The sequence below is a fragment of the Trematosphaeria pertusa genome (assembly GCF_010094035.1).
Source record: "Trematosphaeria pertusa strain CBS 122368 unplaced genomic scaffold BU26scaffold_4, whole genome shotgun sequence".
Lineage (NCBI taxonomy): Eukaryota > Fungi > Ascomycota > Dothideomycetes > Pleosporales > Trematosphaeriaceae > Trematosphaeria > Trematosphaeria pertusa.
Window position 1 is genome coordinate 2181240 of NW_022987215.1, and position 25333 is coordinate 2206572.

Genomic DNA, 25333 nt, shown 5'->3' on the forward strand with positions numbered 1-25333 from the left:
CTAAGCTCTTCAGAGGCAACTGTAAGCACGATTCCACACGCGGACGCGGGAGGCACCGTTCCGCCAGCCGTCACGGCGCTACTGTAGACTCCGTGTGGCTTCCACGAGGCACCTTCTTTTTCCGTGTTTACCGTGTTCCGAACGTCTTATTCTTTGTCATCTCTGCCTCAGAGGCCCTGACGTATTATTGCGTGACGCAAGGGTTTGATTAGATGTATTCAGAGAGAAAAAGTTGCCGAACTAGCTGTCAGGGCCCCTGTCCTTTATGTGCTGCACGAAATTCCTTGCTAGAGCCGCCTACTAGTGTGTACATTCTCGCTCTCTGCTCTCCTGTCTTTGCAACACTGCTGTATTTGCCGTTGTGCTCTCACACACAAGCCGATTGAGTGCTCATTGACGACATACTGGCATCCGAACAACATCATGTCCGAGAAAAAAGAGCCGGAGTCCCCACCTGTGGAGTCTGTGAACTCGAGCGAACAAGATCTCCCAACTGTCAGAGGCCAGGTCCCGCACAAAGTATGGCTCGTCCAAGGCCTGTATTTCTTGGAAAGAGCGGCATTCTATGGTCTCAGCCAGCCCCTCCGTATGTTTCCCTGTATACTACCTTCGCGTATGGCATCAGTCTAACATAACTCCCACAGAGAATTACCTCCAGCTTCAACCGGACGACCCCCATCGCCCAGGAGCTCTTGGCCTAGGACAGGCAAGAGCAGTGTTAATCGTATATATCTGGTTCATATACAGCTACAGCACACCTCTTGTGGGGGGACTGCTGGCGGACTGCTGGCTCGGCCGTCGCAAAACAATTCAGGTCGGATTTCTGTAGGTTCAGCAGCAATCCAGCTCAGCCTAAGACGGGGACTAATGGTTCAGAATCTACGTACTGGGACTTAGTATCGTCACTGCTACAGCTTTCACGCAGCGAATTTACGGCACCGGCGGCCTCCCCGGCTTCATAGTTGGCATGTTTCTCGTCGGCGCTGGCACAGGAACCGTGAAACCCAACATAACAGTATTCTTGAGTAAGCATTGGGAGCTGGATGATATGATCTTCACGCGTGCTGATTCTCAACAGTTGATCAGTATCCCGAAGAGGAACCTGAAATTGTTACTTTGAAGGATGGGAAGTCAGCGATGGTGAGCCGTGAACTTACAATTCGGTTTATATGGAACGTCAATTACTGGTATGCCTTCTCTCGAGCTTGCCGCGCCGGAGACTGATAGAAGATCAAACAGGATGATCAACGTTGGAGGTTTGTGCGGCATTATAACAACTAACGTAGAGAGGTATGCCTATGCTGGCTTTGGGTTTGCCTTTCTTATTTGCCTTTGCTTGATTGCCGCATCTGCAACGATCTTCCAAGTCGGATATACGAAATTTGGTGAGCGATCCGTTGCCGTCTGACAATCAATATGCGTCCACCGCTGACCAATTCTTAGTAACGATACCACCGTCTGGAAACGCCGTCGCAGATACGTTTGGCGCATTGCGTCGCCGCCGAAACCCAACCCATCCCAGGCAAGGTCAGACTGAAGTTGCAATACAATTGTCTGCTGAAGAAGACGGCTCTGCACCTCCAAGTAGAGATGAGGCCATAATAGCTGATGCAAAGACCGCCGCCCGAGCTTGTTTAGTCTTGTAAGTTATTCCTCACGTTAATTCAGCACCTGAGGTACAGCTACTTACGCCAAGCAGCCTTCCTTTCCCAGCTCTGATGCTCTCCATCAATCTCATGGATAGTACCCTTATAGCGCAAGCAGGCACCATGCAGACTCACGGCCTCCCGAACGACATCATGTACAATTTGAATCCGATCTCCGTCATGGTCTTCTTGCCCTTTTTTCAAAGCTGGATTTATCCCACGCTCGCCAAAAAGAAAATCAACTTCTCGCCAGAGCACAAGATTGGTGTGGGCCTCTTCTGTGCCACGCTTTCGATCGCATATGCCACAGGGATCCAACACCTCATATACACAACTGGTCCATGTTTCAACCATCCATTGAAGTGCCTTGCTGGAAACATACCTAACGACCTCTCCGTCGGACTTCAAACGCCGACTTACGTATTTCTCGCGTGGGCAGAAATCCTTGCGATCGTGTCCGGTACTGAACTTGCTTATTCTCGGGCCCCAGCAAGTATGAAGTCAATCGTTCAGGCTCTTTTCAACTTTTTCAGTGCCTTGGGTTCGGTTTTCGGTGTCGGTGTGTCGTTTGCCGCCTATGATCCCAACATGGTCATTGTATATGGATCGATCACTGGGTTTCTACTGTTCTCCACTTTTGGTTTCGAACTTGCTTATCTGATCAGAGGCAAGGCCTCGGGTTGAACCAGAAAATTCGTGGTCCCAAGGATGTATCGCAAACAATTCTGGCATCATAACATGATGGAAAATTTTGGAAGAACAAGAGTCAAAAGATTGTAGGGAATATGAATGCACTGGAAAAGAGAATAGATACGGCCAATTGATATTATGTTGCTTGAGTAATCACATGGCTCCTTAGTGTGTCTTCTATCTTGTCTAATGTGCCCTTATCGGCCAGTCTCCAGAACTCTCCTCGCTCACTACGTTATGTTTTTACGGCCTGGTGAAATCTAGAGTTGCGGGTGTTTCCTAGAATTCTGAATTATGCAAGGACTAACCGTCACAAAATCTGATCGAGTTCACAAGTCTGTTGCTGACGTAGCTTCGTTCCACCATTGTTCATATACATGTCATTCATTAGATGTGGGTGTTAAGTGTTGATGTTACATGTTTTCGCCACTAAGAAGATGCTGGTTGGTTATCGAGGACCCATTTCACTCCATCAACAACAATTTCCGGCTGAGTCATCTGGACAAAATGTCCACTCTCGGTGGCGAAGACAAGCTCGCTCTTCGTAGAGAGTTTCAAGAATTCCTTCTGGAGACTCTCATTCTTCGCATCGACCGTCTTGATCAACTCTCTCACATAACTCCTCTGCTCCTGGGACCCGTTCCCTTTAGCGACGCCCACGTTGTACAATCCACTCCAATCCCTGCTTCGTATGCCCCCAATCACATAAACTGGTTTGTCTGCAAGCAGGGGCTGCTTCTTACTCAGCTCCTTCTTCCGCAGGGTCTCGAAACTTGGCATGTAGTTCTCTGCTTCCTCCTTATGCTCAATCAGCTTGTACCTCTCGGTTGTTTCGGCCGCCCTAAATGCGTCCCACTCCTCCTGCGTCAACTTGTGCTCTGCCTCCAGGCCCCAAGCAGAGTATGGTTCAACCCCCGCGGCAACAGTCCACAGAGTAGGATCATTCACGTCCATCACCAGTGGCGCTGTCTCATGATTGGCATCCACAAGCACCAGACCAGCGATTTGGTCAGTTCCCTTCAGGGCGATGAACTCCTGCGTGAGCACGCCGGCCCAGGAGTGCCCCACAAGGATTAGAGGGTTCGGGATGGGCGCTTTTTCGATCAGAAGGGAGAGCTCCACGGCAATGTTTTCAGCCGAGGGAGTGAGCAGCGAGGACTCCGAGTTGTTAAAGCCGGAACGGTCGTAAGTGTAGCTTCGCAGCGTGGGACCCAACAGCCGCACCACGGCTTGCCAGTTGAGTGCATCGCTTGCTACACCTGAGATGAATAGTGCGACGGGATCTTTGGAGCTGCTGGGCTCTGGGCCATGAGTGTAGAGAGCCAGAGAGTGAGTGCCGATGTTGACGAGGCGGCCGTTCGAAGGGAGAGTTGAGGAGGCCATTTTGGGGTGATGGTTTTGTGAATTCTTAAGGTTTGTATATTCCTGATGAATGAAGGTGGTGCCTATTATTCGAGGCCGTTATCCAGCCGGAACAGTTGCCAAATATCGCGGTATGAAGTGGCAGAGTGTTGGAGGGGTAGAGTGATGGAGGGGCAGAGAGTCCTTGAGAGGGAGGAGCTGCGCCTCATGAACCGCGTCTTCGGAACATGCAGGGATTATAAATTAAGCCTGTTTTACTTATTGTACTTGCATGTTCTATTGTACGCACGAAGCCACGGTATATCCTTAGCGTTGCCGCCCGGCCCCCAACCCCCGTGCACGGCCCGAACGGCTTTGCCCGTCATATACCTGGACTCCTGCCTGGGCCGGCACTCAATGTAACGTGGTCCCACATGCCTTTGCGCCCCTTTACGTAACAGAAACTTTGACTTGTCTGAGGGGTGTCTGTGATACATGCCCATGGTGTATCTATGTCATGATCATCTTGCTCTATTGGGAATGGTGTACGGAGTATACGAAGACGCTATTGACGGACCCACAGGCCAGCTATGCTGCCTGTCGCTCCTCCAGTTGTAGATACCCTGGCATGCCACGGGGGTCGCTGGCCATCCACAATACATCACCTTCACCCAAAATTACGTTGCTGATCGTGACTGATGTGCACGTCCATCAGAAACAGATGTTGAATGATCTTTGGCGTCCCCGGTGGCATACAGGTGCTCCATTCATCTCTTTTTTGTTTGTATAGCGCAGAAATTCACTGCCGCATTCAATTGCTCATGTGTGGATGTGGATACTTATGGTATTTGACAGCTAGCCTTTTACCCATGCCAATATATAATCCTCGAACATGAGTCTGTATCAGGCGCTGACAGCTTTTGGACCCGTCATACGTACATTTCGGGTCCTCATTATTACCTTGCCATTGATCGGCCTTCCACCGGTGGTTCCCAGGAAACCGTTGCCTCGAAGGTACTCAATGTTCTGTCGCGCAGCTGCAAGCACCTCTCGCATTTCCCATTCGTAACTCTCATGATCGTTGACATCGATCTCAGTGCCGAGAGCGCCCAGGAATTGCTGCACCGGCCATAGTGGATGCTGTTCTTGCTCCTGCGCCATGTCCTGCCTGGCAAGCTCAATCCATTCGTCCCACGAGACTGGACGCAGCTGCAGTTGTAATTGATCCTCGACGGCAGCCCAGAAGGCACTAACCCAAACTCCCCTCTTGATGTGGACGAAATGCTCCTGGCTCTTTCCTGCCGCATGCCATAGAATGGACTCTGCGACGTGACGAACATCCGAAACCGAGAGCCACGATGTGTCTGAATCGACTGGGCGGGCTCTAAGCCGGACCGCACCCATCACGACCCTCCACAAGAAATCGTCGGCATTTGCAACACCTGCGTATACGTCCCCGATAATCTGTCCTGGTTTGACGACCGAGAACGTCTTGCCTGGCTTGCAGATTTGGGTGGCAGTAGCGCTCACCAGTCTTTCCGACACATATTTCGTTTGATCGTATCCGTTAGCCATCCTTGCTTCTTCCTCCGTCCAGGTTCGGCTATCCGTGATGAGACCACCTGAGACGTAGACAAAGCTCTTCAGAAAAGGAGAGGCCATTGCGGCCTGCAGAAGCTGTATCGTAGAACCAACGTTCACGTCTTTCAAACCATCGTAGCTCGTGGTCCAATGCACCCTGGCGCCGTTGTGGATGATCGCATCGATAGTGCCGTGTGCGCTGGGACGGCCGCACAACGCGCTCCATTGTGAATCGTTCAGCCCCAGTCTTTCGGCTGCGAGGTCTCCATCCCAGACTTCAATTGCGGAAGCAAACGATTGTTTCCACCACCCAGCGATCTTAGCCGTCTTAATCACCCTGTGCAGCCCCTTCTGTTCGTCGAGGTCGCGAACAAGTAGCACAACCTTGTCGAATGCGCGCTTTCTGAGTGTGTAATGGAGAATCTGAGTTCCCAGGAAACCGGTTGATCCAGTGAGGAAGACCGTCGACCCAGTAGCGGCACGGCCAAAGTCGATCTTGCTCACAAGCAAATCTATCTCACGCTCCAGGTCAGTTGGTGTCGGCTGCGTCGGCTCCTCAACAGACTGGCCGCGCAATAGGTCGTCAATTAGGGCGGCAAGTCCACGCAAGCTATTTTGCTGTCGGACCAATCGCGGTACTCCAATGTTGAGGTCGAACCGCTTGCGTATCGCCATAGCCAGTGACATGGTCTTGATTGAATCGCCCCCAACCTCAGAGAAGCTATGACCTGCGGCAATGAGATCAGGCTTGATATCAAGTAGCCTAGCCCAGATGTCCCTCAAGACCTCTTCTGTAATAGTTAGTACAGCATCAAAAGTTGACGCGTCTGAAGATGAAGGCGTTGGTGGGATGTAGGGTCTGCCTAGTTCGCGAACCCTTCGTCTATCCGTCTTCCCCGTTGCCGTCATGGGCAGCTTTGCAAGGGGAATAGGGATGTATGCGCCGGGAACCATGTACGAAGGGAGCAGTTTCGACAGCTCCTTTCGAAGGTTTTCTATCATCGAGGCGGTTACGTTGTTCAGCTCGACTCTTGGGTTGTCGTCATCAGGCATGACCAAGAACACCGCCAGAGTCTGGCTCTGAGTAGCGTCCGGGGTGATCACGTCTACCACGATCTGTGGCACCGCCTTGGTCGGAAGTAGTTGACGAACGTGGTATTCGACCTCTCCCAACTCCATTCTTTGGCCGTTGATCTTGACCTGAGTATCGTTTCGCCCAACGAACCCAAGAGAGCCGTCTGGGTTGTAGTAGACCAGATCACCCGTCCTGTACAGCCGCCCACGGCGACCGGGAACTCGACCCGGAATTCCCTCCAATAGCCATTTGGGGTCCTCAGTAAATACGCTGGCTGTCTTCTCGGGATTATTCAGATAGCCTGCACCCACAATCGGCCCCTCTAGCCACAGCTCTCCTATGGTCCCGATGGCAGCCAACCTGTCAGGCGCACGAGGTTGTACTACCCATACTAGCGCGCCAGTACCTTTGCCGATACCGGGATCACCGACTCTGGTATCAGGCTCCCCCTTTCGGACTCTCTCAACTGTGCTCGTGACAGTGCATTCAGCAGGTCCATATGTATTGTAGATCTCGGCACCGGAAGCCTCCCATCTGGCGACATCACTAGCCTTGAGCGCCTCACCAATGAACAAAACTTTCTTGAGGGCGTTCAAGGCTGTAGGATCGAGCAATCTTCCGACGGTTGGTGTGAGATGGATGAAATTTGCCTGCAGCCGGTTGATGGAGCCATTTATGTCGGCGGTACGTTCGTCCTCCGATGGAATGCAGAGACATGCACCTGCGGTTAGTGTGTGCAGTACATTTGACCATGCGACATCGAAGGCGTACGATGTATAATCGAAAACTCTCGACGACCTTTCGAAGCCGAGCTCTGTTTGGTGGTGTCGGATGGCGCTGCAGAAATTGGCATGTGTGACGATCGCCCCCTTCGGAGCACCTGTACTTCCTGAGGTGAAGACGATATAAAGGGCCGCGGATGGGCTGATTTTCGGCATTCTCGCAATGGGAATCTGTTGAAATTGTTGCTCGAAATATTCCAAATCACCTCCCACTTCCATCGTTGGGGCATCGGTGATATCGGCCGCGAGCTTTGCGCAAGACGTCGAGGCCAGTATCACCTTGGCTGATATTTGGCTTACAATACTCTCCAACCGGGAGCGAGGCAATGTTGTATCCAAAGCAACCGATGCAGCACCGGCTTTCATGACTGCCAATATTGCGACCGGCACCCATACTGACTTTTCAAAACACAGTGGCACGACGGTGTCAGATCCAACTCCGAGCCCTAAGCAGACGAGGCGGCCCGCCAGCAATGTGGAAAACCGATCAAGTTGGACGTATGTCAGCTCGCCATCCCATGCGCACACAGCGGGTGCTTCGGGGGTTTCCGCAACCCTCTGGGCAAACACGTTGTGGACACAGTCCTGAACGCTCTCCGGCACTGCTGCGTTCCATTTCCATACGTCATGTAGGTCACGCTCGCTGACTCTGCTGAGATCTCCTACGTTTGTCGAGCCATCCACAGAGGCGACTTGACCCAATATATGCTCCAGCTGCTGAAGGAGGCGTACCGCAGCTTCTTCTTGAACAACGATCGAGTCGAAGCTCAGCTGCATGTCTAACTTTGACTCCGATGTTCGGCAGGTAAGCATCATGGCGTATGTATTTTCTGAGCCAGAACCCGTTTCTTGGTCATTTAGACCGTCTTCAAGGAGTAGACTCTCAACTGTGCTTTCTTCGACTGATGGATGCACCAACAAAAGTGACTGGAAGTCACACGCATATTGGGCCTCCTGGCTGATTTGACGAACGTGCTGCAAGCCGTACTGCTCGAACGGAATCATCTCCATCGCCTGTTCTTGTACCTGATGCAACAGTTCATCGACGGTTCCGCGGACCAGTATTCGGAGTGGTACAGTGGCGATGGTAGGGCCTGCTACTTCCTCGATTCCTGGTACCGGAGCTTGACGGCCCGACACGACAGCTCCAAATGTTACATCTGGAGAGTCCACGTACCAGGAAATGAGCGTCGCCCAAGCCGTACGAAGCGCGGAAGAAGGCGTGACACCGCAAGTCGGCCAGCGAATGCTATTGATGGAATGGTGGATGACCTTATCTGGCTTTGGCTCGTACGTCTTGGCGGGGAGAGCAGGAAACGGCGATGCTTCTATCCCAGCAAATTGTCGCTTCCAGAAAGCCATACCGTCTTCGTCATGTTGTCTCATGATATACTTCACAAAGCTTTGTAGCGGAAGTGAGGAAAGTTCTTCTTCCCCATCATTATACGCCTTTTCCACCTCTTTTTGCAGTAGTGACACCGAGTAGCCGTCGTAGGTCGCATGATGATGCGTCAACGCCAAGTACCTCTTGCCTGCCGCCTCATCATGTATGATTGCGAGACGTGATAAGGGAGTGCCTAAGCCCATCGCGGTAACTCCGATAACATCTTCCTGTAGATTTTTGCTGGCGTTCCTTTGGCTTTGATGATATTCGTCCAAAGAAGATAAGGTCTTCCATTGCAATGCCTCTTTAAGAACGACCTGTACCAGGCCCTGGCCCGGAAGGTCGACAATGCGGGTTCGAAGTACAGAAGCTCTTTCAGACACCTTTTGCCATGCCTCCTGAAGCCTCACTATGTCGACCTCTGGCTTCAGCTCAGCAACGTGGTGGCCCACGTATTTGCCCGAGCTCCTCGCGGTCATGGCCAAAAGACCTTCCTGGAGCGCTGTGCAGGGGAATATATCCTCGATCTGTGAAGGTTCCACGTGCCAAGCGCCGACGGAGCAAAGCTCTGCTACTTGGCGACAAACGTCATCCCTATCCAGCTCGGCCTTCAATAAAGAAAAGGGCTGCACAGCTTCCGTGGTTGTTGCCTCACTTCGTGACATGAGCTTGGCCATCTCACAGAGCTGTGGCTGACTGTAGATATCCGGGACCGTCAACCACATCCCCTTTCGTCTAAGATCAGTTGCTAGCCGTATGGCGGCGATTGAATCACCGCCAAGGCGTAAGAAATTGTCTTGTATCCCGATTTCGCTTGCGGGAAGATTAAGCACAAATGCCCAAAGATCCCTGAGCTGTATCTCAGCTTCGGTAGTGGGTTCGACGTGCTGTGCAGGACTGGCGCCATACAAAGACCCAAGTGCTTTGCGGTCCAACTTAGCACCCATCTCACGGAGTGCTCTTCGGTCTGTCTTTCCTGTTAATCCCCTTGGCAGGTCGGCCATTGGGATATATGCACTTGGGATCATGTGAGGTGGCACCTGGCCGGGCATTTCTCTTTCCAGTATTTCGATAATTGGAACAGACTCCTTCTTCAATTGTTCAGGACTAGTCGCGGGTATGAGTAGAAAGGCTACCAACATCGGGCGTTGGGTGATATATGGCGTGACGACTTCGGCGACAATATCTGCCACAGCCGGCATCGAATTTAGAACTCGACAGATATGATGTTCAACGTCGCCTAGCTCCGTGCGCTGGCCATGAATCTTGACCTGGGTATCTTTTCTCCCGAGGTAGATCAGTTCACCATCAGGAGTGTAGCGTACCAGGTCTCCTGTTCGATAAAGACGTCCGCGGCGGCCCTCCACTCCTGCACCGCCACGTAGCAACCAACTAGGATCCTCGATGAATGCAGCTGCCGTCTTCTCGGCGTTGTTCAGATATCCGGCTCCAACCAATGGTCCTTCTAGGAGCAACTCTCCGATCAACCCGACGGGCGTAAGAGCATCCTTGTTTGGGTCGGCAATCCAGGTCGTTGATCCAAGCGCCCACCCAATGGTAGCCTTGGTAGTCCTACCGTTATTTATGACTTTCGTTGCAGTCACTGTACACTCCGCCGGCCCGTATGTGATGATCGTGGTTTCAATTTTTCTAAGCTGTGGCAACTTATCCAAGTCTACAGCCTCGCCGCTAAGGGTAACAGTGTCCAGTGTTGGCACTTTGTCCAATTCCAGGATCGCGGCGAAGGATGGTGTGAGGTGTACAAAGGTCACCTCATTCTTGATCATGTATCCAATGAAGTCATGCTTTCTGTCGTGTTCCGAGGGTATGCATAGGCAAGCTCCCGCCGCGAGTGTGTGGATGAAATCGGACCATGATACATCAAAGGCGTACGAGCAGAAACCTGCAACTCTTGCTGTCGGTTTGAAATCCAAATACTCGTTCTGATGCTTGACTGCCGATGTGAAGTTCGAATGTGTTATTGCCGCACCCTTTGGGTTACCTGTGGTGCCGGAGGTGAACACGACATAGAGCAGGTCACTCGGCTTGACGATGGGCAATTTTGTCCCAAAACCTCGATTTTGTCTTTGCTCCGGCAACTCCGATACAGTCTCTTTCTGCACCACGAATGGTTCTCGTTCCGTAATAAGAGAAACCAGAGGAGCTGTTGAAGGAGAACAGGGGATAAGGCCAGGCCCTACAATGTCGATTATAGCCTTGATGCGTTCCTTAGTCTGCGAGGGATCGATCACCACACAGGCCGCACCAGCCTTCATGACAGCAAATTGAGAGACTGTCACCCACATGGACTTCTCAAATATCAACGGGAGTACATCTCCAGGACGGACACCCCTGTGGATGAGGCAATGTGCCAATTGCGTTGAGAGCGTGTCCCATTGAGTGTATGTCAACTCGCCATCCCAGGCACTTATGGCGGTCTTGTGCGGATATCGAGAAACGCTCTGGGAAAATAGATCATGGACGCACCCGTTTGCCTCCTCGGGTGCCTTCGCGTTCCACGTCCAGACTTGGCGTAGGTCTTCCGCAGTCATCGCGTCCAGATCGCTGATCTTCGTACTGGCCATATCGGCACGGCAGATCTGACGCAGTATGTGACTGAAGTGGTCCACGACTCGCAATGCGACCTGCTCGCTGAGCACATTCGAATCGAAGGCCGTTTTTGAGAGTAGAGATGTATTTTTTACTTCGCAGTGTAGAGCGATGGCGTACGTGTCCAACTTGATTCCTTCGTCGAAGATCGGTGCCTCCTCCGCTTCGGAGGTGGATTGCACCATTAGCAATGACTGGGATTGCCAGCCCAGATTAGCCTCCTCGCCGATGCGTTGAGTGGTCGGTGATCCCGAGAGTTCAGGTAGCATCATTCGGTGTTGCAATGCGCTCAAAGTCATGTCTCCTTCAACCGCAACACAAATAGTTACGGTTGTGGGTCCGGGGAGTTGTTCGATTCTTGATACTGGCAACGCAACATCGAATACTGTATCGGCTGCCTCCCCATACCAAGACAGAAGTATTGCCCACGCAGATTCAACCACTCGATCGAGCTTGACATCTTGAGGCCATTCCATGTCCTCAATATCATGCTCTATTGATTTGTCTGCTCGTGGTTGAAGATCGCGTACGCGCAACTGTTCTCTTGAAAATACTTTCTGTCCGGGATCCTCCAGTTGCGGGTTTCCTTTGGCTGTAGGGAACGGTCCATTGTTGGTTGGTTTTTCCTCATCAGACGACGAAAGTAGTAGACCGACCATGTCTGGTTTAGTAGTGGTACGTACTTGTGAACCGACTTGAGAGGGATCGTGTAGGGCTGATAAAGTTGAACTGAGTTGGTGCGTTTTGTAAACGATGGTACTTGTAAAGTGCGGACTCACAAATGGTACTGCCCTCTGCATTTGATTGGAGTTTTGGCCACTCCTGGAGTATCCAACTTCTTCTAATACCACACATTCCATTTCTAGCCGCTACACTTCCAGCCCATCTATGCCAAGCATGGATATCCGAATTCAGTACTGAAACTGCCGCTACAGTACCTCCGCATTTTGTGACAGCTTCGGTTTAGCCTTGCCGCCCACGAACTCCGAGCTTTCCTTGGTGCGTGTTGTTTCAGCTTCACCGCCGAAAGCAAGAACATATTACGAAGGAGCTCGTAATTTTTGTGGCACCGATCTGGGTGGTCAGTGCACCAACAGCGGTGACTCAAAGAATACGAGCTCCTTCATATCCAGCATCCCTGAATTCCGAGATACGCTAAAAATGACCATGTTGGTTCGCGCGAGAAGTTAGACGCCGAGGAATATATGTTGGAAGCCTACATCATCGCGATGTTGATGGGTGGGGCGGAATCGAGGGAACCTGGGGGGATAAGCACTAGTTGATGAGGACCCATCGAGCTTATTCAGAGCCATCTCGAGCTTATTCCGAGCTAGCCTAATTTATCAGAAGTAGCTTCGGCCAATTGGCCGAGAAGCCTACCGAGAGGTTGGTTCACAGATCTGTGCCGCACTTTGTTAGAATTCTGAAGATGACCCGAGGTAGCTAAGCGAAAAGAGGGGGGATCGCCGGTCAAAGGTAGACGTTCAGTTGTGTACAGGGTGTCCGCACGTCGGTTCGGATCCTTATAGCGTAAAGTATGTTCTAGTCAAATAATAATGCCTCACTCTGCTGATCCCACCTATACCATTGGCTAAAATCAAGGCCGGGGCTACAAGGATCCGAACGGACGCGCCGACAGCCCGTAGCCGTTGCAACACCGTACATTAGAAGGATCAAATCACGACACCAACCGGATTATGTCGCGACTTGTTGCGACATGTTCAGCCAGAATCCTACCAAGCTTATTCTAAGCCCTTCCTGGGAGCTTATTCCGGGTCATCCTTCCAGCTATTCCAACCGTCATTTCATCCTTCCGGGACCATAACGGCCCATGAAACACAATATTGGTTACCTGTGGTAGCTCCTGGAAACCGTTTAGTTGGTTAACTATATTGTTGGGATTGTCACGAAGCTCCAAGTCACCCTTGTCGGGTACCCGACTAAATGTATTTAGCGCTACGCAAGTCCACGGCAAGGCTTACCCCAGAGCCTTACATGCACAAGTTACTGGTCTCCGACACAAGATAAGGTAGGCCAGCAGAATGCCAAGATACTCCGAGTCTATGATTGCTCACCTATGTACAATACAGTGAAGCCAACAAATGGGAAAACCCGCCCTTGGCTGAGGAGCCGGGCAGTTGGCATTTGCCGATTTTATCGGCGTGAGCATTCGGTTCACTGCCGACATGTCTCGCAGGCTAGCCAGTCGAAGCACTCATGGCTGCTGGACTTGCCGACTCCGGAAAAAGAAATGTGACGAGAATCACCCTTCGTGTTTCCGATGCACTTCCCTCCAGATAGCCTGCGATGGTTATGGGCCAAGGCCTTACTGGATGGACAGGGGAGATCTGCAGAGGGAGCAAGCTCGCTACAAGACACAGGTCATCGCCCAGAACAAGTCGGCCATGCGAGAGAATGAATTTCCCGGCACATCGCAAAACGTCGGACATGAAATAGACACTCTGGTTACCGGAACCGTCGCCACATCAAGCCATCCTCCAGCACATCCGACACGGGAAACTCTTCTGCGGGGTGGGCTTGCGCCCGGAAGCAACCTTCAGCTTCTCGGCAGAGACGGGGACTTGCACACCTCTAGCGAGCCGATATGGGGTGAAGCGCTTTACCAGACCGATTTCTCGACGCAACCCTTCTACAATCAGACGGTCCGCATTAGCTCGCATGACCAGTCCTCCTCCAATGCTTCTCGGACACGAGCAACGAGTATATCGACTGTCATTGGAGAAAGCAACTTGCGACATTCCATCGATATACCCAGATCAAGTTCCTCATCCGAAGCAAACATGGACGGTATTGATCTGTTTTGCGACACGATGTTGAGTGAATATTGCGCATCGGAGTTGTCTGGATACAGCAGCGAAGCGGACCGGTCGATTTGCGCCCCAAGGACTTCCCGTTCAGCTTCTACTGATTTTGTTCCCCAATCGGCCGGACCGAGCAATCCAATTTTGCATGGAGACGTGGAAGACATCTTATTCATGTACTACTTGGATCATGTTTTCTACAAGCATTGTCCTTTTTACTTTCCTTTCAATCGGGAAGGGCGGGGTTGGCTGCTTTCGATCTTAAAGCGGGTTAACTCAGCCTATCACGCAGCTCTTGCTTTGAGCGAATATCACCATTCGACTTCAACGCAACATGGAAGCGGTTATTATGTCAGAACAAGAGGTGGACACTACGATTTGGCTGTCGAAGAATTGAAGACCAGCCTTGCACGATCCTCTGCATGGAGCGGAAACCTAGGCCTCGCCCACAATGTTGAAGTCCTTACTACCATTCTTCACCTCTTGTTTTACGAAGTACGTTCTTGCTCCTTTCTAGTGTAATCATGAATGCTAATCAGTTCATGAAACAGTCATGTAGTGGCGGCAAACACAACTGGCAGATACACCTTCGGGGCGCGAATGCCCTACTTCCATCGCTTGTGCAAGCACAGATGGGGTCAGCTGCAGCAAGACAAGGCCAAGCAAAAGAACACATGGACAGAGTGATTCCGCATCCCGATACTTCGATTAGCTTTCTGCTCGGTTTCTTCATTCATATGCATATTATCACCTGTGCCTCAACTCGATCAAGCCAATTTCTGATATCGGACCACAAGGTCTTGCTCGAGACCGGCCAAATCAACCTAGAGGATCTAGTAGGCTGCAGTAACTGGGCGATGATCTTCATCTTCGAGATCGCATCTCTAGACAAGTGGAAAAAAGAAGAGGAGGATGCTCACAGATTGAGCCTTATAGAGTTGACGAAACGTGGTCGTCAAATCGAGGAGCGCCTAATGAGCCGACTGGCTAGCATCGAGAACGAACTTTCGAAAAGAGCTTCAGTCGACGCTCGCCTACGACCAGACTTCATCAAACCCGAGATTACGAGGATATTTGCTCTCTCAGCTATCACCTACCTCCATGTCGTCATCTCCGGCCCTTATCCTAACATTCCAGATATCAAGAGAAGCGTCTCGAAAATGATTGACGCTCTTCGAGGTTTACCAGATCCAAAACTGCTACGACATGTGGTCTGGCCGTACTGCATTTCTGGATGTTTAGCAGCCGATGAGCAGCAGAAGTTTTTTCGGGAGCTTGTGTCCTCATCACGCATAACGCACGGGACATGTTTAGAGGCCTTGAGCCTCATGGAAGAATGCTGGCGGATCAGGAAAACGGAATCATCTAGTCATGATTGGGCATCTGTCATGGAAAGACGTGGTCAATACATTCTATTTATTTGAACAAATCTAGAAACTGCAATCTCAGGTATCAGTAGAGTACAAATCGTAGGTGTCTGTTAGAAGAATAAAGACCGCTTCAAAGGAAGAGGCTACAGAATGAAATGCATGCTGGCTGTACGCCTATTTATTACGTATCGCGTGGTTTGCATGATGATTCACGTAGCTGGCATGACGGGCTGTAACTGGAACCGACTGCGCTGAAAAGGGAGAGATTTGTAACAGTCAAATTGAGGAGGGGAGGTACATAAAGTCAACCGTATAGTCCTGCCCGAGACCCTTATGCAAATGTGATCAGTCTGCGCACCAAAAGACCTCCAACAATCGCACTTGTCCCAAGCACTACAAGGTTCGCCAAGGAAAGGTTCTCCAGGAGCCCACCCTCTTCAACAACGCGACCCACCTTGTGCAAAGGTCGCTTTTGTACAATATTTTTGGAAGATCCTTCAGCCTCGTAGTCCCTATAGTCCACTTTCTCCATCAGCTTCTGGAATTCCAGCACCATGCCTGGCCAAAGATTCGTGATCAGCCCTGACTCAGTCTTGTACCAATTGGTGATTTGGGAGTTGTTCACGGCGAAGTCTTTGAGTCGATGTTGCACCTTCGCATTGTACTCTTCGGTCTTTTCTGGACGCGGTGTCAGGCTCAGTGCTCCTCCTTGCTTTCGGGCTTCCAGCACCGGCTTGATCAGGCCGTTGATATACCTGCTTTGGGCCTCGATAATCAGAATGAAGCTGTTATGGAGCAAGCCAGTGTTGGGCCCCAGTATGATTCCGAAATTCGGCATGTCGTCAGCGCAGGTGCCCTGGTAGGCCCGAGCGCCGTCCTTCCACATTTCATGCAAGGCCCGACCGTTCCTGCCGAAGATCTTCATTGGATGAAGGAAGTCGGTGGCTCGAAAGCCGGTTGCGAAGACTATGAGATCGTAGTGAGAGTCCGCATCCTCTGCCTGTCCCGAAGTGCCGAGAACACGCACAGTATGGTCGTTGATGCTGTGAATAGGTCTTGTCTCAAGCTGAACATTGGGACGGTTCAAAGCTGGGAAGAAGAAATCCGAGACGACCACCCGCTTACAGCCCACCGGATAGTTGGGTGTCAGCTTCTCCCGCAACTCAGGCTGGTTGGGTAGCTGCTCGTGCATCATGTCCAGAGCTACTTTTTCCAGCTTTTTGTTTTCCTCATGATCAGCGAAGTTGTTAGAGAAGTATTCCGTTTCGTTGTGGTCCACGTAACGTCGGCGCCAGTACCGCTGCCAGAAAGGGAAATAGCGGTAAAGGGTTTTTCTCAGGTTTGAGATCTCGTAGTCCCCACGAGGTACGATCCAGTGAGGTGTTTTTTGGAAAACCGTCACCTTCATCGCCACCTTCGCGATCTCGGGTACGATCTGGACTGCACTACAACCTAAGCGGAGACAAAAGGTCAGTCGGGTGGCTAAAGGTTTGCTATGGTCGACATACCACTTCCTACAACAGCGATCCTCTTATCTTTCAAGTCGTACGTCCAGTCCCATGCAGCACTGTGCATAGTCTTCCCTGTGAAACTATCCAAACCCTCGATTTCCGGCCACTTTGGTTGACTTAGCTGGCCCACAGCACTGACAAAGAAATCACTAGAGATGGTGTAGCTGGAGATGGCCTCAGCGTCTTTGGAGCCTTTGGCAACCGTCACGCTCGTGTTCCACTTCTTCAGCTCGTCATCCCAGGTTGCGGATTCGGCAGTGGAGCAGAACCGGATGTGCTCGTACAGCCTGTATTCCTCCGCCACCCGGGTCAAGTAAGACAGAATTTCTTTTTGCCCTGGGAAATCTCGACTCCAATTGCTGTTGGGGGCAAAGCTGTAGCTGTAGACAATGGACTGCAAGTCGACAGCGCAGCCGGGATACGTGTTGGCGTGCCTACCGAGCATTGATTAGACATTCACCGGTTATACACGAGGATGGCAGGTTTTCCTCACCATGTCCCACCGACCCCGGCAGACTGCTCCAAAATGACGAAGTCTCGGCAGTTATTGCGTCTGATCAAATCAATGGCAACGCACATGCCTCCAATCCCGGCTCCGATGATGACCACGGAGGTATTTGTGAACTGCTGTCCACTGTTCAACGAGAATTCTGGCCATGATTTTTCGAACTCCATGCTTGTTCCCAAGAAAGTTGATAGACAAACTTGCCAACTTGTCTCCTTTTGGTGCTGGGTCGTCTGCTTGCTTGTGCAGGCTGGAGGTAGCAACGCTAGCCGTGCGGCACAGATATGTAACCATGACCCACGAAGTGTCGAATGATCTTTGCGGATTTGGGATGTAACAAGATCCGCGTGTCAGCACACTCGGTCCACATCTAGGCCCTTGTACGGTACCTGGCCTCGGGCGGCAGCGCTAAAGATTGCCCCATGGACCCGGCGGCCCGGCCCCTGGCGCGTGCCTAGGCAAGCCTTCTTGACTTGCCAAGCTTCCTTTGCTGACAGGATCCATTTCGGCAGTGAGACCAAGGACGGCTCGGCCTGGTGACGCAAGCACGACATTACCGCCGAGATTCTCACCGCATATTCACCGACCGAGCAAGGCGTACTCTGACTGGGCCGGGGCGAAAGCGTCTACGCGACGTTGCGGGCACGGTCCGAACGGTAGATTATTTGCCGATGAACATAATACCCACCAATCAGCAATGACGACCGTGCTCGTGCATTCATCTTTCCGTCCCACTTTCCGTTGTTTTCCAAGGGCCCCTCCGCGCTCGAATTGATCCGCACCAGTGATCATGCTGCTACAGTCCCCTGGCTCGGATTGCTAGCGTGTCATGGTGTGCACGGCTTTGCCAGAGGTCTTTTGGAAGGATCGCTAGGGTGTACGGAAAAGGCGCGCTAGCAATCCGAGCCAGGGGACTGTACTCCGCACAAGCTGGCGGGTCGGCGTAGAACTCCATTGAAGGACATCATAATTTACATCCGACATGCACGGCTGACCAAAATGGATATAGACACTGTGACGGTGATAGTCATGTGACGGTTATAGTCATGTGACGGTTATAGTCATGTGACCATGATGCGAGCATCTGTCACGATAGTAGAAGCTTAAGGAACTGTATGAATTTAAGAGACCCAGTCTAAGAGGCAGCTTTTATACCCCTTCTCTAGAAGCTTCTAGATATACTACTCCGCTTTAAACCTCAGCATCCTACCCCTGGCTACAACCGTCACACACACCCTCACCTCGCAGTGAGTAGCGAAAAGGTGAATACAAAAGAAAGAGTAGGAGAGAGGCCTACAAGCCTGCGTGCTGCACCTCCTGATTAAGGCGAGCAGAGATGTCTACAAGGTGGAGCTACCTTAGAAATTCAGCGTGTTTTTGCCTCCCAAGGATCTTAGTCATGCCGTCGACAGGCATGGTGCTGGCATCAACGCACTTGACGTCTAATCGGCCAGCCTACACCTCCTATCACACCCACGACTAGTGGATATCGACGTGCTTAAGCGTAGAGTTCAGCTTGTTCTTCTGCTTAGTAGCAATGCCAACTGCCTGCTGGTTATCACGCCAAAGCGTTGGAATCTTGTCTGTAGAGTAGGACAGCCGCCTAAAGAAGCGAGACTTCTCTTCCATCTGTGATCCAGCTATCCACAGAGCAAGTAGCTCAGCCTCTGTTGTCGACTCGGTGACCGACCGTTGCACCGTTGACCTCTAGGCAATGCTCACCCCATACAGGCGGCAGACGTATCCTTGTGAGCTACGTCGCATCCCAGGATCGTCAGCGAAGGCGGCAGGCATGAAGGAGAGTACACTGCCGCCATTGATCGTCCGCCGTCAGGAGACTACGACAAAAGAGACCCGGGACTGCGAGACTGCGGGGAAGAAGAACCTGGCGTCGAGGAAGGGGCCCAAGGGGGCCCGTAAAACTACGGGACTATGTGTTTGAGCTCTACCTAGCTGGCATAGCCGCTAACTCCATCATTGAAGTCGATATGGTCCCAGACTTCTCGTGGAAATACCCCACCAATCTCCTTAATCGAGATCCCACTCGCACCGTACATCTAGCTACCATCTGCGCAAGATCAGCGAGGCTGAGACCTGGGAAGGCGTCAACCCTCTCATTTGTGGCGAGTAAGGATCCTCTATCATGTACCCGGATGGCTCCCCGGATACTCTGTTACAGGCTTCAACTAATACGGCTGCGACTCCACACCTATATCTTAGTATCGTCGATTGGCCAGAGGAACTGGCGAGATGGAGCTTGAATCCACCGCCCAGCGCCACCGTACCCGTCTGCAACGATCTAGAATGAGCGTTCTTCCATATTTCCGAAGCAGCGAAGAGCTTCCATAGCTTTAGCGGAACAGTGCGCCGCCGCAGCCCGGAGATCCACCCGGGAGAGAACACGACACTGCTCGCTGAAACACCGAAGCCACCTAGCACTCGACAAGGCACCGCTCTGCTCGAAATCTCGTCGTATCTCCTCCTTAGAATCTTGAAAAAGCCAGCAAGAGCGTTAGCGGAGGCGACTGTGCGAACCTGTGGTCACGTGGGCGTGTCTGAATACCTTTCCACCTCGACTCGGCACCCCGGTTCCTCTACCCAAACATCGGCCTTTCCATCATCCCATGCTATCCCCATCATACTGCCTTGCATCTACGTCGCTTCTACCCGGTCGAGATTAGCGAGTGCGCAAGCGTCGACGGCCAGCCGACAACCTCGCAGGAGTCGATCTATATGGCACGAGCGAAAAGTTAAGGCTCCGAGAGCGTTTGTCGACCCTGATGAGCGCGTAAAGACACGAAGCTAGGGTTTTGGTACCTTTTCTACTGTAATGGAGGGCCCTGAGCCGGTGCCGATCATGACGCCTCAGGCGCCCCGCGTTTGTGGCTGCAGCTGGACCACGACAGCTGGAAGACGCCAAAGCAAATCCCAGACGTCCCATCAATCGAGCATTGGAGAACACGACAACGCACCCAAAGCCATTCGGTCCCTAAACTTACGAGATCAGGAGAAGAGATATAAAGACCTTCGCATTCAAGTGTCTCTCTAGAAGCAGCCTATCTCCCACCAAAATGACCGAGAAAAAAGCCCTCAGCATCGACCCAAACGAATACCCCTACCTCAGCCAAGTAGACAAGCTAAAGTTCAGCTACCCCGCCCTCGGCGTCCTCGTCCACCGGTTGCTCAACAAAAACGAGGAAGGCCGGCAAATCGTCGCCCGCTACTGCGAAGAGCAGAACGGCAAGCGTCCACCCGGTCGCTGCTGCGTGCTGGAATTCCGGACGCCGGCTGCTGCCACGGGAGATGCGTGGGTGCGCAAGGAGTATCTCAACGATGAGGTCAGCATGCGGAAATACCTCGAGAAGCACAGTCCCGTAGCCGCGGGGAGGAAGAACGCATCACATGACGACGACGACGACGACTGCCATCACCGACTGTACATCCTCGAAGACCTGGCGCCGGAATACGTCGACCTCTTGGGCAAGCATCTGCGTGTAGATCCGCTCGTTTTCGCATCCCAGATCAATTCGTGGAGATTCTCGAACACGGGGACGGTCGGGCAGCGGACGCTGCCGTCGCTCAGCGACGCGCGGCAGGCGTTCACGGTGCGCTATCCCGAGCTCCGGAGCTTCAGGAATATCCTGGATGACTGGCGGTGGACGTTTGCGGTGAACAGGAGGAAGATCGACCCCTGGTTTCCGATCGAGGGGGGACGGGTGGATATGAACGACGAGGTTGCGCTGGTCAGACGGTGTGTGTCGTTCTGGGTCGATAATCCGCGGTCGGCTGCGGATGGGTGGAATGGTATGTTGTCGGTTACTTCATATAGAGCTATGGGAATGCTGAGCTGGTGGTAGCGTTGCTCTTGGTCGATCCGCCGGTTGATGCGTATAAGGATCCAGTCGTCCGCGACGCCAGAGGAGGTATGGTGACCTACCGCGTCCTGAAGAAGCAGCCTCGCGCAAAGAACCAGAAAGACCTCCACTACGAAGCAGCCCTGCACTCCAGCCGGCCCTTCCACTTCGGGCACCCAGACCCCCTACCCATCTCGCAGGCGCTAAAATTCACCGCCGCCGGCTCCAGCACCGGCAAGCCCGTGTACCGCAAGAAAGCCTCCCTCTTCGACGAAACGATCCTGTATTGGACGCAAAACGACAACTCCGCCCTGATACTCTCCGCGCTAGAAAGCCCATGCAACGCCTCATTCTACGCGCTAAAAATCGCCGCCTACCACTGGACCAACCTGCTCGAGCTGATCCTGCTGACGCTCAACCAGGGCGAGTTCGTCGCCGACGAGGAGCGCCACCCCGCGCGCTACGTCAGCGAGCTGTTCGCCAACAACCACGCGCTGTGGAAGCGCAAGATCGCCGGGCTCTACGAGGCCATCTGGTACTTCAACATCTTCCGCCGCCGCCTGGCGTTCTTCGAGGACGATCTCGACCTCGCCCTCGAGCGCCTGAATCCGCATGATGCCTACGTCGATGGTCTCCCGTCAGCCCTGAGGGACGCGACGATCGACTTCAAAGCCCTGCTCGCGCGGCTCAGGCTGTACAAAGCGCGCGCGGACGCGCTGGGCTCGACGGCGGATGAGATTGTTAACATGCGCGGGGCGGCGAAGAGCCTGGACGATAGCGCGTTCAACCTGCGTCTTGCGATCTTCGCCGCAGTCGTGTTTCCGGGGACGTTTGTGGCTGCTATTTTCGGGATGTCGGATGGGTTTAAGCCGGGCGACGGGCGGTTCTGGATCTTTTGGGTGGTGTCGATTCCACTGATTGTGTTGATGGTGGGGGTGGTTGCGGGATGGGGCCGCCGGTTTGGCGATCTGTGGCCGACTTTGTCGAGGAATAAAGCGAGTAAGTGAGGGCGGGAAACATGGTCTTCATCCTGTGTAAAGAGGGCTCTTCGTCACGCCGACTCTCACGGGCGGTGGTGGTGGCTTTAAGCCAAAGGCCTTGCACCTCCGAGGGGTTCTACGTATATCAGCCATCTGCTCTATCAGTATTCAATCAATCTATCCTACCTACTCTCACCTGCCCCTTCTCACACACATATCCACTCCCCAGCCCACAACGTATGACCCGTCCGTCGACCGCTACGGAAAGACGCTGTCTTGATCCATCACCGCATTATAGAACCTCAAAAGTGCTTCAGGAAGATACAAACACGCGGCCGGACTCAATTTAACTTACCTACCATAGCAACCACTCTACTCCACACCCTAAAGGGCCTTTCTACTTACTGTATGCTACACATACACACATATATATACGAAGTAATAAATTTAAGTAAGTAAACTAGATTCTCAGAACTAAGACAACTCATTTAGGGTAGCCGTAAGGTCATCAAAGGGAAATCGAAATAGAGAAGGAAAGGACGAAATCCGGCAGCTGAACCCTCGACCCTCGATAAGAGAAACACGCCTCTCCATCCAGCATTTACTTAGGCATAACTGCGGGAAACTTACAATGAAGTCCACGCTCAAAGAATGACGCAAAAGCAGCTAGAAACATCTTCATCCTTAGCGCCCTTTTCCACAAGGTGTTGCCTTTCCGCTTCCACCTCCTTTTCCGCGTACGGGGACATCTCCATCCAGAATGTAGCCGAGTCAGCATTTTCCAAGCTCTTCACTTTGTCCACGGTTTTGTGGACGAGCTTCAGTCTTCTTTCCGACTCTGGGAGATCCAGGTGGGCCAGTTTATGTGCTTTTTGCACGGTTCGTGCGATTTCCCTGTCGAGGTCCAGTTGAAGAGGGCGCACCCGCTCGAGCTGGTTTGCTGCGGATACGGTGCCAACGCTGATCCCTGGAACCAAGAAAGCCTGGAGAGTGTTGTATGTCTGTACCGCGGAGTGGCATTCGGAGTCTAGGGCTTTGATGGCTTGCTTGGTGAGATGGACGATCTTTTGCTGGCGTTCGAGGCCCTGCTCCACCGTCTGCGTTACGACTACAGGGCTTGGGAGACTTACGATTGCTCTCACCACGAACAGCAGCAGCCAGGATCCGGAAATGATCGACAGGATATATGAGATGATAACGCCCCAGGACAGGGCATAGCTAAAGATCTCGGCGGTCTGAGCATGAACAAGTTGATCAAGTTCTCTGGTAGTCTCATGGCCTGTTTGGAGTCGCTTGATGGTGTTCTGCGCTTGCTCAATGGCTTTGTCAATGGATTGGGTAGCTTGTCGGCGAACAACTTGCGTATCTAATGAGGATATCATGAGTATGCGAGCAATCAAGCACAATAAATGGGATGCGAGAGGTTATGCCTCTAGGGTGCGTGGGCAGCCGACAAAGCATCGCCTTCCTTGTGTCGCTGATTGAGCTGTAATGTGTAGATCTGACAGCCCGCTCAGCAGCTCGCGAGAGCATTTCGGACACGTGCTGCCACACCGGATCGTCTGAGTCTCGGAACTTGCAGATGGTCCGGTGACTGCGATCTGGGTAATACACATCCTCTGAAAAAGCGCCGAGGGTAGCCGACTCTTTCGGGACGATCTTCTAGAGTTAGTAGCTACCTGGTTTTCAAGGATTCGAGAGCCACCTACGATGCCAAAGGCACCCTCTCCTTTTGTTTCACAAACAGTGAAGACATTGTAGAAACCGAGTAGGGGTTTAAAACCGTCTTCCAATTGCTCCGCGTAGCTCGAGCCCTCCGTCACACTGTTTAGAAATGAGGCGTTGATCGAGTTGCCACAGAGCTGGAAGATTCGTGTAGCAATGGATGCCCATGCCTGTCGGGGAACGCTCGATCCTCGGTGAGGGACGCCGAAGAGAAACAGCGCAAAAGTGAAAACGTAGATTGCGGCACGTTCCCCAGAGGATGTGTTGTATGCTGTGGCCAGCGCATGTTTGACGATGATACCGCCCAAGCTATGGGCGATGAAAACCATGGGTCGCGAATGGGCATGAGCTTTCTAAATCACCAGAAGGCACCGAGTCAACATCTTACAACCAAGTCAGATAGTTTCATCGGCGTACCTCTCTTTCGACCAAAATATGTTGGAGCAAGTTCTCAGCCTGCTCCTGAACGCCAGCAGTCGACGAGTCAAACGCAACGTTGGCGTTATATTGGTACGCCATTATACGGGCATGTGGGACACTCGACGGGAGCAGATCTCGCAGCCAGTGGGTACCGGACTTTTGAGGGATACCAGGCTCTTGATGGGTCCAAGCCTTGTTCGGGTGATCAAGATCATTTCTGGTGTTCATACCGTGGACGGCGATGATACTTTAATATCGACGGTTAATACGAATTCGATTGTCGCCCCGAAGAGACTAGGCAGTTGGCACTCACTCGAGCGATGCGTTCTCTGGATTGGCAATCAGCTTGAGGTAGGCTTCGTTCGGACCTGGGCCGGCGGATGCCGTAGCCTTGATTGATATTGTCGATCAGCGTCACTGAATAGCTTCTAGCATATGGAAATTAGCTCACCATGATGACGTTGTGCCAATGTAGAGCGTTTGTTACTATGGATGCGGCAGATTTCGGGCTTGATGGGCTAGAAGAATTCAGAGTCAGCGGACATTCCAGATCCCATCCGGGTGCGGGGCTATGAGGCTGAAAGTGTACGTACCTGCCAGTGCGGTCTCCGATAATTAAGCTCTCGTAGCTTCCCGCGACTTCGGGTATTATTCTCTAATAATGTGTTACGAGCTGTCCTTCTGACTGAGACAGGCTGGCTTTCGTAAGGTGATGCAGAGGGTGTGCTTCGGACAGGGATTATTCAGTGACAAAGGGGTGGAGGCAATGAGACTATAAATCGCAAGTCGCAGTAGCAATTTATCAATAACTACGAGGAGCCATAAGGAGCGAGCTCCTCTTCGTTATATACAGGTGCCCCTTGGCGTGATCCCACTGATCCCCCTGCTCCCCAGCGGGATCCACGGGATCCATGGGAGCCACAGGAGTGCTCCCATGTGCTCCCTTGTCACGTGACCGGGATCACCACCCTTGGCGGGATCCCCCCTTACGTGATTATCCTTGGCCGTCCTTGCCTTTGGAGCAGTCCTTGGCATGT

The 25333-nt window shown here is 52.3% G+C and overlaps 7 protein-coding genes across 7 annotated transcripts; 3 read left to right on the forward strand and 4 right to left on the reverse strand.

Annotated features, from left to right (window-relative positions):
* Positions 1-195: 195 nt before the first annotated feature.
* On the forward strand, positions 196-2495 carry BU26DRAFT_549056 (oligopeptide transporter). The gene is made up of 7 exons (XM_033831971.1): positions 196-586; positions 645-825; positions 877-1025; positions 1079-1187; positions 1240-1385; positions 1444-1642; positions 1700-2495. The coding sequence occupies exons 1-7, from the start codon at positions 424-426 to the stop codon at positions 2328-2330; spliced, it is 1578 nt and encodes a 525-aa protein (XP_033687479.1). The 5' UTR covers positions 196-423; the 3' UTR covers positions 2331-2495.
* A 270-nt stretch (positions 2496-2765) lies between these two features.
* Positions 2766-3719, reverse strand: BU26DRAFT_517091 (alpha/beta-hydrolase; the record flags this gene model as incomplete). The annotated part of the gene is made up of 1 exon (XM_033828485.1): positions 2766-3719. One exon carries the CDS (start codon positions 3717-3719, stop codon positions 2766-2768), a length of 954 nt encoding a protein of 317 aa, XP_033687480.1.
* Positions 3720-4548: 829 nt separating this feature from the next.
* Positions 4549-12124, reverse strand: BU26DRAFT_517092 (putative nonribosomal peptide synthase). Its single transcript, XM_033828486.1, has one exon. It carries the CDS (start codon positions 11967-11969, stop codon positions 4581-4583), a length of 7389 nt encoding a protein of 2462 aa, XP_033687481.1. The 5' UTR covers positions 11970-12124; the 3' UTR covers positions 4549-4580.
* A 1318-nt stretch (positions 12125-13442) lies between these two features.
* Positions 13443-14618, forward strand: BU26DRAFT_422735 (uncharacterized protein; the record flags this gene model as incomplete). Its single annotated transcript, XM_033823479.1, has 2 exons — positions 13443-14449; positions 14483-14618. The coding sequence occupies 2 exons, from the start codon at positions 13443-13445 to the stop codon at positions 14616-14618; spliced, it is 1143 nt and encodes a 380-aa protein (XP_033687482.1).
* Positions 14619-15384: 766 nt separating this feature from the next.
* Positions 15385-17608, reverse strand: BU26DRAFT_452774 (monooxygenase). The gene is made up of 3 exons (XM_033824808.1): positions 17306-17608; positions 16810-17246; positions 15385-16753 (listed from the first exon to the last, which is right to left on the reverse strand). Exons 1-3 carry the CDS (start codon positions 17485-17487, stop codon positions 15633-15635), a joined length of 1740 nt encoding a protein of 579 aa, XP_033687483.1. The 5' UTR covers positions 17488-17608; the 3' UTR covers positions 15385-15632.
* Positions 17609-20234: 2626 nt separating this feature from the next.
* On the forward strand, positions 20235-22286 carry BU26DRAFT_549060 (uncharacterized protein). Its single transcript, XM_033831972.1, has 2 exons — positions 20235-21121; positions 21175-22286. Exons 1-2 carry the CDS (start codon positions 20389-20391, stop codon positions 22176-22178), a joined length of 1737 nt encoding a protein of 578 aa, XP_033687484.1. The 5' UTR covers positions 20235-20388; the 3' UTR covers positions 22179-22286.
* Positions 22287-22795: 509 nt separating this feature from the next.
* Positions 22796-25209, reverse strand: BU26DRAFT_562217 (uncharacterized protein; the record flags this gene model as incomplete). The annotated part of the gene is made up of 7 exons (XM_033833006.1): positions 22796-23517; positions 23606-23810; positions 23861-24229; positions 24294-24543; positions 24610-24686; positions 24748-24814; positions 25148-25209. The coding sequence occupies 7 exons, from the start codon at positions 25207-25209 to the stop codon at positions 22796-22798; spliced, it is 1752 nt and encodes a 583-aa protein (XP_033687485.1).
* Between the last annotated feature and the right edge of the window lie 124 nt (positions 25210-25333).

Coding starts and splice junctions, on each gene's coding strand:
- BU26DRAFT_549056 (XM_033831971.1), top strand. CDS start 424: ATGTCCGAGAAAAAAGAGCCGGAGTCCCCACCTGTGGAGTCTGTGAAC. Junction 1,386..1,443: donor AGTCGGATATACGAAATTTG/GTGAGCGATCCG, acceptor ACCAATTCTTAG/TAACGATACCACCGTCTGGA. Junction 1,643..1,699: donor GCCCGAGCTTGTTTAGTCTT/GTAAGTTATTCC, acceptor TACGCCAAGCAG/CCTTCCTTTCCCAGCTCTGA.
- BU26DRAFT_517092 (XM_033828486.1), bottom strand. CDS start 11,969: ATGGAATGTGTGGTATTAGAAGAAGTTGGATACTCCAGGAGTGGCCAA.
- BU26DRAFT_452774 (XM_033824808.1), bottom strand. CDS start 17,487: ATGGAGTTCGAAAAATCATGGCCAGAATTCTCGTTGAACAGTGGACAG. Junction 17,247..17,305: donor GCCGGGGTCGGTGGGACATG/GTGAGGAAAACC, acceptor AATGCTCGGTAG/GCACGCCAACACGTATCCCG. Junction 16,754..16,809: donor GATCGCTGTTGTAGGAAGTG/GTATGTCGACCA, acceptor GTCTCCGCTTAG/GTTGTAGTGCAGTCCAGATC.
- BU26DRAFT_549060 (XM_033831972.1), top strand. CDS start 20,389: ATGACCGAGAAAAAAGCCCTCAGCATCGACCCAAACGAATACCCCTAC. Junction 21,122..21,174: donor GGCTGCGGATGGGTGGAATG/GTATGTTGTCGG, acceptor AGCTGGTGGTAG/CGTTGCTCTTGGTCGATCCG.